The sequence below is a fragment of the Candida albicans genome, chromosome 5, assembly GCF_000182965.3.
Source record: "Candida albicans SC5314 chromosome 5, complete sequence".
Classification (NCBI taxonomy): domain Eukaryota; kingdom Fungi; phylum Ascomycota; class Pichiomycetes; order Serinales; family Debaryomycetaceae; genus Candida; species Candida albicans.
Genome location: NC_032093.1, coordinates 330,451 through 347,817, shown reverse-complemented (window position 1 = coordinate 347,817; position 17,367 = coordinate 330,451). Strand labels below are relative to the sequence as shown.

General features: G+C 32.8%; 10 protein-coding genes across 10 annotated transcripts; 7 read left to right on the top strand and 3 right to left on the bottom strand. All coding sequences in view use genetic code 12, as the record gives it.

Annotated features, from left to right (window-relative positions):
* Window positions 1-281: 281 nt before the first annotated feature.
* SPO1 (putative carboxylic ester hydrolase) lies at window positions 282-2,609 on the top strand (the record flags this gene model as incomplete). The annotated part of the gene is made up of 2 exons (XM_019475413.1): window positions 282-473; window positions 570-2,609. 2 exons carry the CDS (start codon window positions 282-284, stop codon window positions 2,607-2,609), a joined length of 2,232 nt encoding a protein of 743 aa, XP_019330958.1.
* A 430-nt stretch (window positions 2,610-3,039) lies between these two features.
* CAALFM_C501560CA (glutathione-disulfide reductase) lies at window positions 3,040-3,729 on the top strand (the record flags this gene model as incomplete). The annotated part of the gene is made up of 1 exon (XM_706262.2): window positions 3,040-3,729. One exon carries the CDS (start codon window positions 3,040-3,042, stop codon window positions 3,727-3,729), a length of 690 nt encoding a protein of 229 aa, XP_711354.1.
* Window positions 3,730-3,942: 213 nt separating this feature from the next.
* On the top strand, window positions 3,943-4,431 carry CAALFM_C501550CA (uncharacterized protein; the record flags this gene model as incomplete). The annotated part of the gene is made up of 1 exon (XM_706261.2): window positions 3,943-4,431. One exon carries the CDS (start codon window positions 3,943-3,945, stop codon window positions 4,429-4,431), a length of 489 nt encoding a protein of 162 aa, XP_711353.2.
* Window positions 4,081-4,931, bottom strand: CAALFM_C501540WA (40S ribosomal protein uS17; the record flags this gene model as incomplete). The annotated part of the gene is made up of 2 exons (XM_019475412.1): window positions 4,081-4,503; window positions 4,887-4,931. The coding sequence occupies 2 exons, from the start codon at window positions 4,929-4,931 to the stop codon at window positions 4,081-4,083; spliced, it is 468 nt and encodes a 155-aa protein (XP_019330957.1).
* A 682-nt stretch (window positions 4,932-5,613) lies between these two features.
* On the top strand, window positions 5,614-7,059 carry CAALFM_C501530CA (uncharacterized protein; the record flags this gene model as incomplete). Its single annotated transcript, XM_706260.2, has 1 exon — window positions 5,614-7,059. One exon carries the CDS (start codon window positions 5,614-5,616, stop codon window positions 7,057-7,059), a length of 1,446 nt encoding a protein of 481 aa, XP_711352.2.
* A 465-nt stretch (window positions 7,060-7,524) lies between these two features.
* Window positions 7,525-9,075, top strand: GLR1 (glutathione-disulfide reductase; the record flags this gene model as incomplete). The annotated part of the gene is made up of 1 exon (XM_706259.2): window positions 7,525-9,075. The coding sequence occupies one exon, from the start codon at window positions 7,525-7,527 to the stop codon at window positions 9,073-9,075; it is 1,551 nt and encodes a 516-aa protein (XP_711351.1).
* A 148-nt stretch (window positions 9,076-9,223) lies between these two features.
* On the bottom strand, window positions 9,224-9,544 carry SMD3 (mRNA splicing protein; the record flags this gene model as incomplete). Its single annotated transcript, XM_706258.2, has 1 exon — window positions 9,224-9,544. The coding sequence occupies one exon, from the start codon at window positions 9,542-9,544 to the stop codon at window positions 9,224-9,226; it is 321 nt and encodes a 106-aa protein (XP_711350.1).
* Window positions 9,545-11,432: 1,888 nt separating this feature from the next.
* Window positions 11,433-14,690, top strand: ZCF20 (Zcf20p; the record flags this gene model as incomplete). Its single annotated transcript, XM_706257.2, has 1 exon — window positions 11,433-14,690. The coding sequence occupies one exon, from the start codon at window positions 11,433-11,435 to the stop codon at window positions 14,688-14,690; it is 3,258 nt and encodes a 1,085-aa protein (XP_711349.2).
* Window positions 14,691-15,020: 330 nt separating this feature from the next.
* CAALFM_C501490CA (uncharacterized protein) lies at window positions 15,021-16,832 on the top strand (the record flags this gene model as incomplete). The annotated part of the gene is made up of 1 exon (XM_706256.2): window positions 15,021-16,832. One exon carries the CDS (start codon window positions 15,021-15,023, stop codon window positions 16,830-16,832), a length of 1,812 nt encoding a protein of 603 aa, XP_711348.2.
* A 101-nt stretch (window positions 16,833-16,933) lies between these two features.
* Window positions 16,934-17,362, bottom strand: FYV5 (Fyv5p; the record flags this gene model as incomplete). Its single annotated transcript, XM_706255.2, has 1 exon — window positions 16,934-17,362. The coding sequence occupies one exon, from the start codon at window positions 17,360-17,362 to the stop codon at window positions 16,934-16,936; it is 429 nt and encodes a 142-aa protein (XP_711347.1).
* Window positions 17,363-17,367: the final 5 nt, after the last annotated feature.

Sequence of the window (17,367 nt, the reverse complement as noted above, 5' to 3'; positions counted from 1 at the left end):
TATTTAGGTTTTCAGGACAAGTTTATATACATTACATTACATTACCTAACCTTCACTTAGCATAGTGTATGCTGTGCTACATCATTTGTCATTCTTACTAGTTTTTGAATAGTATTTATATATTGTTATTTTTCTTTTGTCATTAATAAATTTTTATCTTTTATATCAAAATTGTTCTTTACAAGTGTGTTTTTTTTTTTCTTGCTAGGTTTTGCAACCACAACCACAACCACAACAACATCAATACCAATACCAATACCAATACCAAATAGCCTTATAATATGTTGTTCTTACTTCTAATAATACCATTGACGATTAGCTATAATCCATTCAAGACCAAATCCATAACTCAAGAGAGATTATTATGTAAGAATTGTAGTAGTTATTTCCCTAATCATCCACCATGGAATTTATCATATGCTCCATTCACAGTGATTTGTCCTCCAGGTGAATTAATTCGAAGCGCCAATAATGTACGCAGCATATTGTTCAATAGTAACTCATATATAGCAGTTGTTATCTTGTCTTGTCTTGTCTTTTTTTTTTACTAATAAACTATGAAAAACCAGACTTTATGTCAGGAAGAATTACATTATATTACTCAACGTAATGCCAAAACGGAAATATCCCTCAAATCATTATTATATAGAAATAGAATCCCCAATTTTGACATTGAAACATTTTGGTCAATTAAAACCAAACCAATTCAAATAGCCCTTGCTATATCTGGTGGAGGTTATAGATCAATGTTAACAGGTGCAGGGGTGATATTGGCATTAGATGATAGATATCCAAATTCATCATTATGTTTAAATGGTTTATTACAAAGTACTAGTTATATTGCTGGAATATCGGGTGGATCATGGTTAGTAATGAGTAATTTTATTAATGATTTTGAACCTATTCATAAATTACAAAATTTGATTCCAGAAGAATGGGATTTAAGTGAACTGTTATTACAAGGGGTACCTAATTTTGATACTTCAGATTTACAAAAAACCCCACTACAACAACAACAACAACAACAAAGAAATAAATACAAGAGTAAAAAACAAGGAATGTTTAGTAGTATTTTGGATTTGTTCACATCAATGAAAAGCGCCAGCACCAGTAGTAGCACCAGTAGTAGCACCAGTAGTCGTGGAAGTAGTACTGGGAGTAGCGGTGGTGGCTGGATTGGCAATTTGTTCAATCTTCCACAAGAGCAATCACTAACAAAATCCAACCAAACTAAAGATGGATACGGTTTGATAAAAAAATACTTGCATTTCTATAAAGAATTACTAATTGAAGTCAGAGATAAAAAGAAAGCAGGATTCCATACCTCATTTACAGATTATTGGGGTCGAGCATTGGCTAGGAGAATTTTCAAATCTACAGCAAGAACTCCGGGAGCAACAATATCTGCTGCCACACACGTATTGACTTCATTCAAAGAATACGACCAACCTTTCCCCATAATCGGAACCATTGAAAAAGATCCTAGTAATCCAGAATTTTCAACAAATTTTGAATCCCATTGTTTTGAATTCACCCCATTTGAATTTGGGTCTTGGGATTCATATTTACATGCATTTATTCCAATTAAATATTTGGGAACATCATTGAAAGCTAATGTACCAACCAAGAAATCAACCACTGCAAATCATTCTTATTGTGTTTCTGGTTTTGATAATGTTGGGTTTATTACAGGTACTTCTTCGTCACTTTTCAACCATGTATTTTTTTCAGTGTATAAGTTACTCGAAAGTTATGAACTGGATGCAGTGTCATTAATCGAAACAACATTGAAATCACTTGGATTGAGTTCAGAATGGAAGGCATTGAAAAACCCCAAACTACACGCTGATTATGCCTTGTATTCACCCAATCCATTTTTCCAATATGGCAAGAAAAACACTAGTATCTGGGAAAGTCCAGATTTGTATTTAGTAGATGGCGGAGATGATGGACAAAATATACCTTTCCATCCATTCTTGAATGTAGCCAGAAATGTAGATATTATATTGGCATACGATATGAGTAATGAAAGGGATAATTACCCTAATGGGACCGTACTTGCACGAACATCACAACGTTATAAACAGACAAACAACACCAATATTGAAATACCGTATTTCCGCCTAGCTGATGGCATCATAAACAAACCAATAATCAAATCAATATTCCCTAAAGTTCCTACACCAAAACAGTTCATCACTCATGGATTGAACAAGTATCCAATATTTCTTGGTTGTGATATTGTTGAAGATTATGAAACTTTGGAATTCTCCGACATGATACCGAAGAAAACACAAATACGGCCACAGAACTATTTACCTCCTTTAATTGTATACCATGCAAACAACAATTATAGTTATTGGTCAAATACATCTACTTTCCAATTGAGTTACAATAAAACCGAAGTTTATGGAATGATAAACAATGGCTACAATCTTGCGACATATATGAATAGCACAGTGTTTAGTGTATGTCTAAACTGTGCAATACTCAAAAGGGAATTTGACAGATTGTCATTGCAGATAAATCCAAAATGGCATGATGGTAAATTCAATATTCCCAAGATTTGCAAGAAGTGTTACAAAACATTCTGTTGGAGAGATAATTGAATTCAAAATTAACGTGTTGAATCCAACATTGAACAATGAATACACGTCCAAGAAAAATTTGACATGATTAGAATCGCGGTCAATTACATTCCCGGAACGTCTTGGACTACTTGGATACAACAATGGAAAACGAGGAAAATATTTACCGAAGGAGTAATTATATTACAAGCATTGAAAGAGGAGAAGTGAACGCCCCAAACAGAAACAATACCGAACATCACAAAAAAAAAAAGACAACAGCTAAAATTTTTTGGTCAGAACACAACTTTGGAAGAAAGAAAAAAACCGGAAAAAAGAAATTCATCTAAAACACATACACAATATATATATATATATATAAATATATCCATATACATATGCTTTAATTTAACCTTCCCGCCTTTCTTTTCTTCTTTTTGAATTATATCGATTTTAAAAACTACACTTCATCATGGCTGGAGTTAGACAATTAAGAATAATAGCATTAACGGCCTTTGTCCTTGGTTTAATTTTTACTTTACATAAAGTTGGATCCAACGCTGCATCCTTGGTTCATGCACAAGCATCAGACCAACAACCAAACAAACATAACACCAAAAGTACTACATATACCGCCACTAATGACGAATCAGTTGCCAATCTCATTGATTCTAAAAATGATCCTCAAACTGATGACAAAATAAATCAAAAAATATCACAAGATCAAGATGAAGCCATCAATGGTAATAAAGACACTAATAAAGACACCACCAAAGTCAAACCAGATAATGGTGAATATGATCCAATATCTGATTTGATAAAAATTAGATCATTATCACCAATGACAATTTTCAGTAAATCATATTGTCCATATTCAAAAAAGATTAAACAATTGTTATTAGAAAAATATGATATAACACCAGCACCAAATGTTGTTGAATTAGATCGATATGAATATGGAGCTGAATTACAAAGTTATTTGACAGAGAAGAGTGGGAGAAGAACTGTGCCAAACGTATTGGTTGGTAAATCATTTGAAAGTAGGGGTGGTTGTGATGAATTTGAAAAACTTCATAAAGATAATGATTTGATTAAATTGTTAGTTGAATGGGGGTCTGGTCGTTTACAAGTTGCAAAGAAGAATACCCCATCAAATGCCTAAACATTTCCTAATATTTATTACATTGGTTCCTCCATTATATAAATATGTACTCAATACAACTGGTAAGTAAACATATAGTAAACACGTAGACATGGTAATAAATACTTAATCACCCTGGAGAGAGAAACACTTTCTCATATTACTCTTTATAAAAAACTAATGTAACATTAATAAACTAATAATATACACCTCCTTAATACAGAAGTTAAAGTCATGTACAAATATACACATATACATATATATATATATATATCAATACTTAACTTTGCTCATAGGCATATGTTTTGTTTTTCTTGTTGTTGTGGTGTTGATTGGATTAGATTATTCTCTTTTATCTTCTTGGGGTTTTGTTTAGAATTTAGAGAATTTCTTGGATCTAGAAGCACCAGCAGAAACTTTCAAAACATTGAATCTGACAGTTTTAGAAATTGGTCTACATTGACCAACGGTGACAACATCACCTTCTTCAACTCTGAAAGCTGGAGAGACGTGAGCAGCAACATTCTTGTGTCTTTTTTCGTATCTGTTATATTTTGGAACGTAATGCAAGTAATCTCTTCTGATAATGATGGTACGGTGCATTTTGGTGGAAACAACAGTACCGGTCAAGATTTTACCTCTGATGGAAACAGTACCAGCAAATGGACATTTTTTGTCAATGTAAGAACCTTCAATGGCAGCTTTTGGGGTTTTGAAACCTAAACCAACATCTTTATACCATCTCTTGGTTTTCTTGTTGGCTTTAGCCTTTGGGTTGGTGAAAATGTGTGGTTGCTAAAATATTCAAATTTGTTAGTATTTCCAAGTTGTTAATTTATTTCCAAAACAGACTAAACTAAAAAAACACTTGCAAGGATCTGGGATATTGATACTGGTTGTTGAAAATATCTAAATAATCATCTCTAATGAAGTTGGTTGTATTTTAACATAAATGGAGTTCTTTATTATAAACATACAGGTTGATATTATAATTTTAGGATGAAGAATATCTTTTTAAACTCCCAAGACATGTATAATTTATTGATGATTTCCCTTCGTCATAGTATTTCATTCTTGATTAACATTCTCTTTGGTTCGATTGTTGATTATTCCTCTTCTCCCAGTAATCCTTCATAGTGTTTCAGTACTCTGTCTTTCTATCTATCTCTAGTACAAACCTTTTGGAAAGCTCTTTCAGATTGAACAGTTAATTCAGTAGCCATGGTGTCTTAATGCTCGATACAGTCTAAGAATATACTCTAATACTATTGAAAAAAATTTCAGTTATTTTTTTTTTTTGGTTAGTGTGTCTTCGTGCGAGTCAAACCTACAATACTGTGCGAGTGGGAGTAAGCCTATGGGAGTGTATAGTATAATTCTCACTTGGTTTGTGTGTACCAAAGAAAAAATGAGAAGGAAAAAAAAATTCGAGTGTTAAGATTGTGCGTAGTATAAGAGCAAAAGCAAAAACTTTATATGCACTCCCACACAATCATTAGGGCTATAGCCCTAAATAAGAAAAATACACGTGACTATATACGCTACCAATTTAGTATACTTCTAGACTTTTTTTTTCCCTTCTGGTTTCATTTTTGCACTACGGCTCAAAGTGCTTAAATTGGTTAAATATGGTTTAGCCACAACGTTCCTAATTGGGAAGTTTTATTATCATTTTCGGGACAACCAAAACATTCTAATTAAGGAGGGAAAGACAACACCACTAAAAAAATAATAATAATTAATATTAATATTCGACTTAGCAATTAAATTACAAGGGGTACTTAGTAACACATTTTTATACTCAACAAAGGGCTATTATTTTTTTTTTGAAATTACCACACAGTGTTCAATACACATCATTGCAGGTGAATGCATTTTATAGAGAACTGGAGGTATATGTAAATAATGAATTTATCGGAAAATTACATTTCGGCGTCGCGTAATTCGTCGTCTTCAACAGCTACAACTTCAATGTCAAACAAGTATAGCAGTTTACCAAAGTTTAACAACCATACCCATTCCAACCAATCAAGAATTGTGTCTAATAATGATATGAGTACATCAAGCATTTTCCCTTATAATAGAACCGTCAGTTCCTCGTCGTCGATAATGAGCACCCCAAGCAATAATATCAGAAAGTTCCAACGACAGCGACAACAAGAGAGACAACACCACGAACACCTACCACCACCATCACAACACCAACGACAAACTGGAAGTAGCAAGAATGAGCATATCAACAACAGTTCAAGGACGTCTAAAAATGGGAGATTAATCAAAAACAAATTATTAAACCTACAACAGTCACTGAAACAACAATTAATCAATCGAATATCAGACAAAGATCCAAGACATTCTCATTCTAACAGTTCCCAATCTAATGCAAAAAAAGTGACGCCTCCAGTGTTTGGTCTACAAAAAGTTGCATCCAGCCCTTATGACTTTTCAGTATTTACAACTGTAGCCACAAATGAAAAACAGCATGATGAGGTGCTATTTCCTGCTATAAAACAATCACAAATCAGAGCCTGGGAATCTGCCGAGAAAATATGTAGAGGCATTATTTTTGATGATGATGATGATGATGAAGAAGAATCCACCGACGACGAAAGTGAAAACACTAAGAACCCCATAATTTCAATACCGGGATACACTGAAGGTGAATTGAAAGAATTGTCCAAATATCCGAATTTATCAAGTCAAGAAGAGAAAAAACTCTTAACTGAATATAAACGGAAAGTGTTATCACAACGGGAACAGAATTTATCTAATAACAATTTAATATCGTTCAGAAGACAATTGCAAATAGACCAGAAGAAAGAAATACTTTCGAAATTGTTCAACAATCAAAACAAGCTCAATCTCGATTATATAACTGACAATGACAACAACAGTATTGATAGTTACACCAATAGAAATCAGTACAATGTGATTGACAACAATTTGATTTCTTTGGATTTGCATAGTTTGATCAATAATGATATGGAAGAAGTGAATTATTTATTGGAAGAAGATGGTAATTTTAAAATTTTACAAGAAGAAGTAAAGCAAAATATTTTCCATAAGAAAATTGTGACTGATAATCAACAAAGCGATGAAAACGGACATGGTCAGTTTGATTATGAACGTTTCCAAAGCTTGACAGCTAAAAAATTGGACAAGATTTATGATGTGCATACTACTCGATATGCTGGTGTTAATGTTGATGATGATGAATACAAGGAACCTAGTTTCTATAGTGATGATGTTTCTAATTTGGAACTAGAGGAGGAATTGTTGCAATTTACTACTGGCCACTTGCGCCAATGCATTCATGATAGCATAGATGAAGAGGAAATGACAGAAAAGTAAATCACAATTTGGATTAGAAATGTTTTAGTTGTTTTTAGTTTAAATGTAATACAGGAATTGTTTCATATGAAGTGGATGTATTGCCGTTCGACGTTCTAGAGCTCCAACGCGACTGACAAATCTCTAACCGTTGGATGGTATTTCTGGTAATTTCTTCGTCTCTGCCGCGTGGATAGCGTCAATGTCATCGAATGGTCGTTTTTCCGCTCCACAGTATAACTTATCAAAGAATCGGATTAGTAAGCCTAAATTGTTCGAAAAAAAAAAAAGCTTAACCACTTTGTCAATGTAGAAATAGCAAAGGAAGAAAAAAAATGCATACACACAGACGGACAATATATTCTGGAAACTATTCCTCCCTAGTCTTATTCCTCGTGGAAATATATAATTGCTTCAATTTCTAACTTTTCAAGTTGCATTTATATTTTCATAAGTTTTTTTTTTCTTTTTGGTTCTTCTTTTTAGATGTTTACTAATAGTATAATATCTAAATCAACTACTAGACTTACTCAATTAAGTAGACAATTATCAACAACAACTATGGCTCCAACTTCAACAAAAAATTCAATTAAACATTTTGATTATTTAGTCATTGGTGGTGGATCTGGTGGTGTTGCCTCTGCAAGAAGAGCTGCCAAATATGGTGCCAAAGTATTATTAATTGAATCAAATTTCAAAAAGTTTGGTGGGACTTGTGTTAATGTTGGATGTGTCCCTAAGAAAGTCATGTGGTATACTGCTGATTTGGCTCATAAAAAGCATGATTTATATGCTTATGGATTAGATAAAGAGCCAGACTCAATTAAATATGGAGATTTCGATTGGGCTAAACTTAAACATAAAAGAGATGCTTATGTCACTAGATTGAATGGAATTTATGAGAATAATTTGAAACGTGAAAAAGTCGATTACGCATATGGATTTGCTAAATTTATCAATTCTGAAGGTGAAGTTGAAGTCACATTACTGGGTGATCAAGAATTGCCATTCTTGGACGAAGGGAAAACTTATAAAAAAGGTGAGAAATTGGTGTTTTCCGCTGACAAGACTTTGATCGCCACTGGTGGTACAGCAATTGTTCCTCCTTCAGTCCCTGGTGCTGAATTAGGTACTACATCTGATGGGTTCTTTGCCTTGGAAAAACAACCTAAAAAAGTTGCCATTGTCGGTGCTGGTTACATTGGGGTTGAATTATCAGGGGTTTTCAGTAGTCTTGGTTCAGAAACCCATTTCTTTATCAGAGGAGACACTGTTTTAAGAAGTTTTGATGAAGTGATCCAAAACACTGTTACTGACTACTATATTGACAATTTAGGAATCAATATTCATAAACAATCTACCATTACTAAAATTGAAGGTAGCAAAGATGGCAAAAAAGTTGTTCATTTGAAAGATGGTACCTCCGTAGAAGTAGATGAATTGATTTGGACTGTTGGTAGAAAATCATTGATTGATATTGGATTAGACAAAGTTGATGTAAAGATAAATGATAAACAACAAATTGTTGCTGATGAATACCAAGTCACCAACAATCCAAAGATATTTTCTCTTGGTGATGTTGTTGGTAAAGTTGAATTAACCCCAGTTGCCATTGCTGCAGGTAGAAGATTATCAAATAGATTATTTGGTGGACCAGAATTTGCCAAAGATAAATTGGATTATAACAATATTCCATCAGTGATTTTCTCACATCCAGAAGCTGGTTCTATTGGTTTATCAACTAAGGAAGCCATTGAAAAATACGGTGAAGAAAACTTGAAAATATATCAATCTAAATTTACTGCCATGTATTATGCTATGATGGATGATCAAAAAGATAAATCACCTACTGTCTACAAGATCATTTGTGCTGGACCAGAAGAAAAAGTTGTTGGTTTACACATTGTAGGTGATTCAAGTGCTGAGATTTTACAAGGTTTTGGTGTTGCCATTAAAATGGGTGCAACTAAGAAAGATTTTGATAATTGTGTTGCTATTCATCCTACATCAGCTGAAGAATTGGTCACAATGACTTAGATGAGTCCTATTTTTTAGATAACAACAACAATTGTTCTTAATCGGTTCTTCAATAGAAAGTACGTAGTTATGTGAATTATTTAATATATTGTAAGTTTATAAAACATATTATTAAAAGTATCAACTTTTCAATTCCAATTTTTTTCTCTCATACTCTCTTTCTTTTTGGTGGAGGGCCCCTTATTGGAGGTTTTGGTTTATCTCCAGGTTTCATAAAAAACATAGGAGCATTCTTTAAAATATCAGGCACAGATATAAATCTAATCATTGACCCTCTTATAAACACTTGGTCCATATGACTTACTTTCCCCGATTTGCCTTGTGTTATAGTTGCCTCGTATAAGGATAAATTCATATTATCTTCATTTTCTAATAGCTTCCCACGGTATGTATCTCCATTTATCAATTCTATTGATATTATATGACCTTGTGCTTCATTTAGAAGTCTTACTGGAATACCTGCTGACATCTGTGATTAATTTGGTCTAATGGTTGCTGTTGAAAGCTGTTTTTTTCTAGATGAGTAGTTTCTTGAGTGTGTATTTTTTTTTTTGTTGATTGTTCAGCCCATAATAAAATTGATTCTGATCGCACTACCATATAAATACCATCCTCAGAAATTGAAGTAATATAAAGGTTTGGCATTCGTTTGCTCGATGACATGTAGCTTTTAGCAGATTTGCGGATTATCTCAACCTATTTAGTTAGTTATTTTAATATAATTTGGAGAAACACCTTCCGGTCGTTTAAAGTAATGCAGATCTTTTAAAGTAAAGATTCAAGTGAGTCGGAGATTCTATCAACTAAATCAAGCAGTATAGTGTATGAGCTATAATTATTAGTTTCCGACAATTTGTCAAATTCTTGGTGTCTGTACTACAATAATGGAATCAGTCTAATCTAAGTTCCTAGTTAATCCTGTTACACTGTGTTTACAGGCACGGCCCTCCTTACAATTGAAGTTATCTTGCCTGGATACACAAAGATAGATAGAGTGAAAGTCATTACCATTTCTTATTCGGAAAATGCCTTATCCGTGAAATAATAATTACAAGCCTCGGAAGGTCTATATTACAAACTTGTGGACAATATAATAATGCCAAGATATTAATGCAAAATGATTCAATTAGGATCCATTGAAAACAGGCCAGGCCAAGCTAGGCTAGAACCTTGGTAGATTTAGACATGCATATTTCACGTTCCCCAAACACGAAAATGAAATACCAGTTTGTAGAATGATTACAATTGGGTAAAGCATTTGCTCGTGAATACTTGCCTCATATCGAACAATCAACAGTATCAGCCAATGAGCAGCGGGGACAACTTACAAACCCCATTGATGGGAATGCATTGTGTTTCGGCCCGCCTTTCCGCCCATAAACTGTTTTTTTAAAGGTTCTTTGTTCGTTTGTGTATCGTATACCATCGGATGCGCAAATTAAAAAAAAATATAAAATGGTAACCTAGTTGATCGGAAATATCGGACTCAACACAAAACATCTCTAACACCCACGCTCAATGACAAGCCCTACTTCAAACTAAGTTCAACTAAAAAAAAGACTATTCGAGGTAAATACAAACTCAGGATGGGGAAGCGATGTTTGTTGTGATTAGAGTGACCCACGAGACGGGATTTAAAGCAAACCCTAAAAACTTAATAAAGCTAATTTATAATATTAAACAGATAAAAGATTTACAATCAATCTTCGATACAATTGGACTCAGTTCAAGATTAATCAGATAAGAATAATAGACAATCAAAGAATTTTTTTACACGATGAAAGCAAAAACAGCTGAGCAATGAATTTACCTAAATAAAGGAATTTCTTGAATGTATAATATGTAGGGGATGTTATTTAGAATCACTATTGTGTATTAGTAATCTTAATAACTCATTTCATTTTTAGGTAATAAGTCTAAGGGTATTTAAAAGTTAATTGGCTTGGTATTACTAGGTTGACGAATTACATATATATATAACCAGAATAGCACCTCTTTCTTTTATTTCTTCCTTTTTTTTATGAACTTACTTGTTTCATTTTTACTAGAAATTTGGTTGATCTAATTTAATAAGCGAGTTCATAAAAGAATAAATTTATAATATTATATTCCTTTAAAGCGTAAATCTTCAAACCTTCACAACACAAACCAAAAGAAGAAGAAGAGAGAAGAGAAAAAAAACAAATTAAAGTTAATCAGGCGAAACTAATCACAGGTGATTCCATATTTACGAGATTTTTTTTTTCATTTCAACAACTATATTAGTCAGAATATCTTGGATTATTACACATTAACAATAATAGACAGTTATTGGAGTATATTGAGAGTGGGAACTAATACTCAAATCAAACGTAAAGATGGGTCCTATAGCTGTAAAAATGGAAAGCAGTAATAGTTTCTCCAAACAAATCAACTCACCTAACAAAGTCCAGAAACCTAAGAGACAAAGAAATAGAGTCCCCGTATCATGTCTAGCTTGTAAAAAGAGAAAAGTGAAATGTGATAAAGGTAAACCAGCATGCGGGGGTTGTGTGAGAAATGGGGTAGGCCATTTATGTCAGTATATTAATCCTCCTTGGATAGATAACGATGCCAGTGGAGGAGGGTCATCACCATTGGCTTCATGTCAATCTCTTCTGTCACCAGTGAAAATAGAAACCACAAGTGAATATAAACAACTAAAATCCCAGAATGAAAAGACCATTTCGAACCAGAAAAAGGAAATAGAAAACCTAAAGAGACAACTACAGGTACTCCAACAACTATCGCCCCGCAATAGCCAATCAGCAAATAGTGAAAGTCGAGATGAGAGCACTTTTTATTTAGGCAAAGATATCACTATTCTATCCAAATTAAGTCCATTTGCTGTTCAACCACGAGTCACGATGGAGATACTAAGTGAGTATACTGTTTTAAATTCGCGAGTCTTGTCTTTCCCAGTTTGCCTTGATATATATTCTTGGGTAAATATAATAAAACTCGATCCACAATTAACTACTTTGTGGTTCAAAATCACAAACTTACAAAAAATGTATCACATGTATAAAATTAACAAATTAAAAAATGACAATTCGGCCAAGAAATTAGCACCGTCTCAATTAAAGAAAACTTCATCCAAAATAAATGAAATCGATTTTACTTATTCGTTTCTGCCAAGTGATTCGCAAAATACAGAACAACAACCATTACCACTTGCATCATCAACATCAAACAATCACAAATGTCCAGTCATAGAATGTGATTTCAATTTTATGGGAGATGAGGCCCAATCACAAACGCCGAGTCCTAAAAGAAATGTGACGAGTAGTACCCTCTCTTCAACGACTCAAACTCAAGATGATTCAGAGAAATTACAATGTCCCGTTTTTAAACCCGATATACATAATAAATCAAAGAGTCTACAACAGAAATTGCAATCTTTATGGGAATCAATTTTAAATTTGACTCGTGGTTCAACTTTAAATTATCGACAACTTGTATTTCTTTTGGATTTTTATTTCAAAAGCGAAATATTTGAAAGTAAAACTTTATTGTTGTTCTATAAAACAGATATTCTTAATGTAATTCAAAAGGGGCTAGATGGAGAATTAATACTCAATTTACCTAAAGGATTGGATGAAGATATATATTACCAGTTGAAAATCAGTGGGATTTATGTGTCGATGATCGCGGTAATAGTAGAAGAAACGCTCACTTATTTAAGAAATGTTCTTAAATGTGAAGTTGTCGATGATATAACTCAAAGTTTCAATGTTATATTCCCACAAGAATATACATATTTGGGACTTGGGGCAAAACAAACAAATATACTTTATATTATTGAGGATTTTTTAACTTCTGATGATGACAACATTAATTTGGTTTCCTTTGTTGCCTTATATATCACTGTATTAAACAAAATAATTTATGAGTATAAGAAACCAGGTGGGGTAGTAATAGATCCTAAAACATTATTCACCAAACTTTTTTCCAAGTTTATTGAAAATATACTTTCTTCCGGTTTTGATATGGAAATTTGGAAGGATCCTGAATTGATAGAATTTCAAAGTTATCAAAGAAAAAGAGCAAAATATTTGAAATTGCATTTCAGTCTTCTTTGGACAGAAGTGATTAGAATATGTAATTTGGTGTCATTTAATTTTGTTCCCATAATTAAACAATCATCAGAATTAGACCATTTGTTGCAAAAAATGTATTCTAAAATTGCAATAGTTGATCTGTTGCAATGTCATTTGAAATATTTGACCCGTGTGGGAGAAAGTAACTTGATTATTGCTTTGCATGTGCACTACTTAATAGCCAGTATAACTTCGTCTTTCCATTACGGGATATTAAATATTGGGATACCAAAATTGACAGTATCTAATTTGGATAGTTTAATCAAGCAATGTTCTACATGGTTACAGGACTCTGGGTTGGAAGGAATAATTGAAATCAAAAGAATGGAAGTCGTCTATATGTTATCTTATTTGAGACTTTTTATGATTTATATTTTGTTGTTGCAGGGAGAGGAATTAAATGAGGAAGGATTACTTGAAACGTTTGTGTTTCCTGGTATTGTTTCACGGTTGAGTCAATTTGTTGAAATTTTAAAGAATGGGAACCATCAATCTCAATATATATATCTGGCCTTAATTGAATTGTTTACTAGATCTATACAAATCGCGATTGGATTGTTACTTAGAGTCAAGAATCAAAGTGGGTTTTTAAAACTGCATCAATCATTACTTGAAGATCAAATCAATAAGATCACAAACGATGTTTCTTCAACGTTAAAGTTTTTGCAAACTGTAATTGTCAATAATAAAGAGAAATTGGTAAAATTATCCAAATTATGGAAATTTTATCTTACATTTGTTAACAATAGCAATTCCAAACAAGTCAATTATGCTGCATTACATAAAGGTGTACCAGAATTTAGTCAACCTAAATCTTGTCCTGTTATTCATGATTCTACCACCAAGTCAACTTCAATGGCCAACTCATCTTCTAGTGTTTCCATAAAAAGTGAAGGAGCCAAATGTCCAATTTCTCACATAACAACACTGATGAATGAAAATGAGGAATCTACAAAATTACAAGAAGTCGGGTCAAATGTTATACTTCCACCAATTGTTTCCTATGGTAACGGTGAAAACGGTGCTAGTTCTAATGGACCTAGTCTGTCAAATCAGAAGAGACGTAAATGTCCCTTTGATCATACTGCCATGATGAAACGGAAATCAGTTTACAATAACCCAATAGAATCTAACATGAGAGAATATCGATCATATACACCTAGTCCCTTGGGAAGTAGTATGCCAATAACTACCCCAATGATGAGACATCAACAAGAAGATGAAGAGATGTTAAAACCAGTGCCTCTGTGTTCTCCACCATCTAATCATCAACAAATCGATAGTGCAGCAAGTACAACTTCAAGTCCTTCAATGTTTGTTCTTGATGATTTAGATGTGTTTAATGAGTTTAACGATTTTGATTTGGATTTCTTACATAATGAACATTTATTGAATCATATTGAAAATAATAACAATAATAACAATAACAGTGTTGCTGTGAAGAATAGTGCTGACAATAATGAGAGTAGAAATATAGAAAACTACTTTCAAGGATAAATTTGCTTTCTTTTTTTATAGATATTAATAATATGTAATAATGAATATACTTTTATGACTAGAGAATTCAGTTTTATTACATGTATGATTGGTTGGTTTTTGTTTAGTAGTTGTCTAGCTTATACTTAGTAGATAGTTATATCTGACTACTAATCCATGTGATTCAGCTATTAACAGGTGGGTATTTGTGTGACCATTTTATTAGTAGTGGTGTTGTTGAAATAAAAAGATCACAAGAAAAAAAAAAAAATAGCAAATCGCATAAAATTCGTGATTTTTCAGTTCCCCCATTAACTTCATTCATTAAACTTGATTTTTAGTTCATTAAGGATGATAAGATTAGTTAGACTAGGGCCAGGGTCTAGTATATTGAGAAGACAAATAGGTTATATACCAAATAGGGGTTTTCCCATATTCAGAAATGTTAAGCCACCTCTAGAATCCCGAATTCCGACTGTTTCCTATAAATCGAACAAACTTTACTCCACATCAACAGTAAGCAGCACAATAAACTCGTCAGCGAAGAAGACAAAATCATCATCATCATCATCATCATCTCGATATGGTAAATTTTTTAAGTTTGGTTTAGCTATTGGGTTAGGGACAACTATTTTGTATTACACAAATGATTCATTCAAACATATAGTTTTAACTATTGATAGAGTCAACACTGTAACTGTTGCTATGATCCGTTGTTTTGCCTTATATAAAGAAACATTAGGTGAAACTTATGATAGTGATATTGATCGTCATAAAGCATTATCGAAAACACACAAAAAAGCTGCAGAAATTACCTTGAAAGCATTAGAGAAAAATGGTGGAATATACATTAAATTAGGTCAACATATTACAGCTTTAACTTATCTTTTGCCACCAGAATGGACAAATACCATGCTTCCGTTGCAAGATAAATGTCCACAGTCGTCACTAGAAGAAATTGAAAAGTTATTTGAAAATGATTTAGGTAAGAAAATGTCAGATCTTTTCATTGAATTTGATCCAAACCCCGTTGGAGTGGCATCTTTAGCACAAGTTCATATAGCAACTTTGAAAAATGGAGAGAAAGTGGCAGTCAAAATCCAGCATCCATCATTAAAGGAGTTTGTCCCCTTGGATGTTGCACTCACAAAAATGGTGTTTGATTTAATGTATAAAGTGTTCCCTGAATATCCATTGACTTGGCTTGGTGATGAAATGCAAAATTCCATTTATATTGAATTGGATTTTACAAAGGAAGCAGAAAATGCTCAACAAACAGCAGAATATTTCAAAAATTATCAACGTGAGACTGCATTACGTATTCCAAAAATAGTCGAAGCCCAATCTAGAATTTTGGTTATGGAATATGTTTCTGGTGAAAGGTTGGATAATTTGAAATATATGGAACAAAATAACATTGATCCATCTGAAGTTTCATCTTGTTTGTCTCATATTTTCAATAATATGATTTTTACCCCTGGTGTTGCCTTGCATTGTGATCCTCATGGTGGTAATTTAGCTATTAGAAGTGTCCCTAAATCAAAACACAACAAGAGTGGACATAATTTTGAAATAATTTTGTATGATCATGGACTTTACAGAACGATTCCTCTTCAAATGAAACGTGATTATAGTCATTTCTGGTTAGCTGTTTTGGATAATGATGTTCCTAATATGAAGAAATATGCTATGAAAATTGCCAATATTGGCGATGATGACCAAAAATTCAGAATTTTCATGAGTGCAATTACCGGAAGAGCACCAGAGGAAGCTTTGAATTATGATATATCTAGTCGTAGATCCAATGAAGAAATTCAAAAAATTCAAGGGCAGATAAATAATGATAACAGGGTTTTGGAAGATTTGATGGATATTTTGAGTAACATGCCGAGAATGGTATTATTGATATTAAAGACTAATGATTTAACGAGGAATTTAGATGAAAACCTAGAGAGTTCTTTAGGACCCGAAAGAACTTTTTTGATCATGGCAAATTATTGTGCAAAATGTGTTTATGATGAGCTGAAAGAAGAAATAAACCAGAAATATCGTGGTTGGAGTTGGTTGACACATTCTATTTCAAACTGGTGGTATTATCAAAAGAGATTGAGTACGTTATATCTCTACGATTTTGTGTTGATGATCAGAAGACTTACATTTTAGAGAAATTAAAACCAGAAACAAAGATTAGACTTTATCTTATCTATATTATTTAATCAATTCTTGTATAAACTTATTTATAAATATTCCTATATATCTATATCTCAACTCATTTCGTTTTTCTTTATTTTATCTAAAAGATCGTTTATTCTTGGACCCATTAGTGGTTGTCCTTTAGTAGTTGATTTTTTTAGTTGTTCACGTTTTAAAGCTCTTTCTTTCGAATTAGATTCAATCTTTTCCAATTTTGCTTGTACACTTGCTAGTTTGAATTTACGTTTTTCCTCTTTACGTTGTTTCACAATGGCTGCACGTTCTTCAAAATTTATTCCCTTCTTCTTGGTTGGTCTTATATCGTTCTCATCTTCAGGCTTCCCCTCCTCTTGTAACCCTTCTTTTTCTAATAGTTTGAAATAGTTCTTTCTTAATCTAGCCCTATGGGTTAATGCACGTTTTATATCTTGAGACTTGGCTTCTCGACGATCTATAAATTTCTTTTTTGATTTAAATGAATTTTTATTATTTGGATGCATTGTTG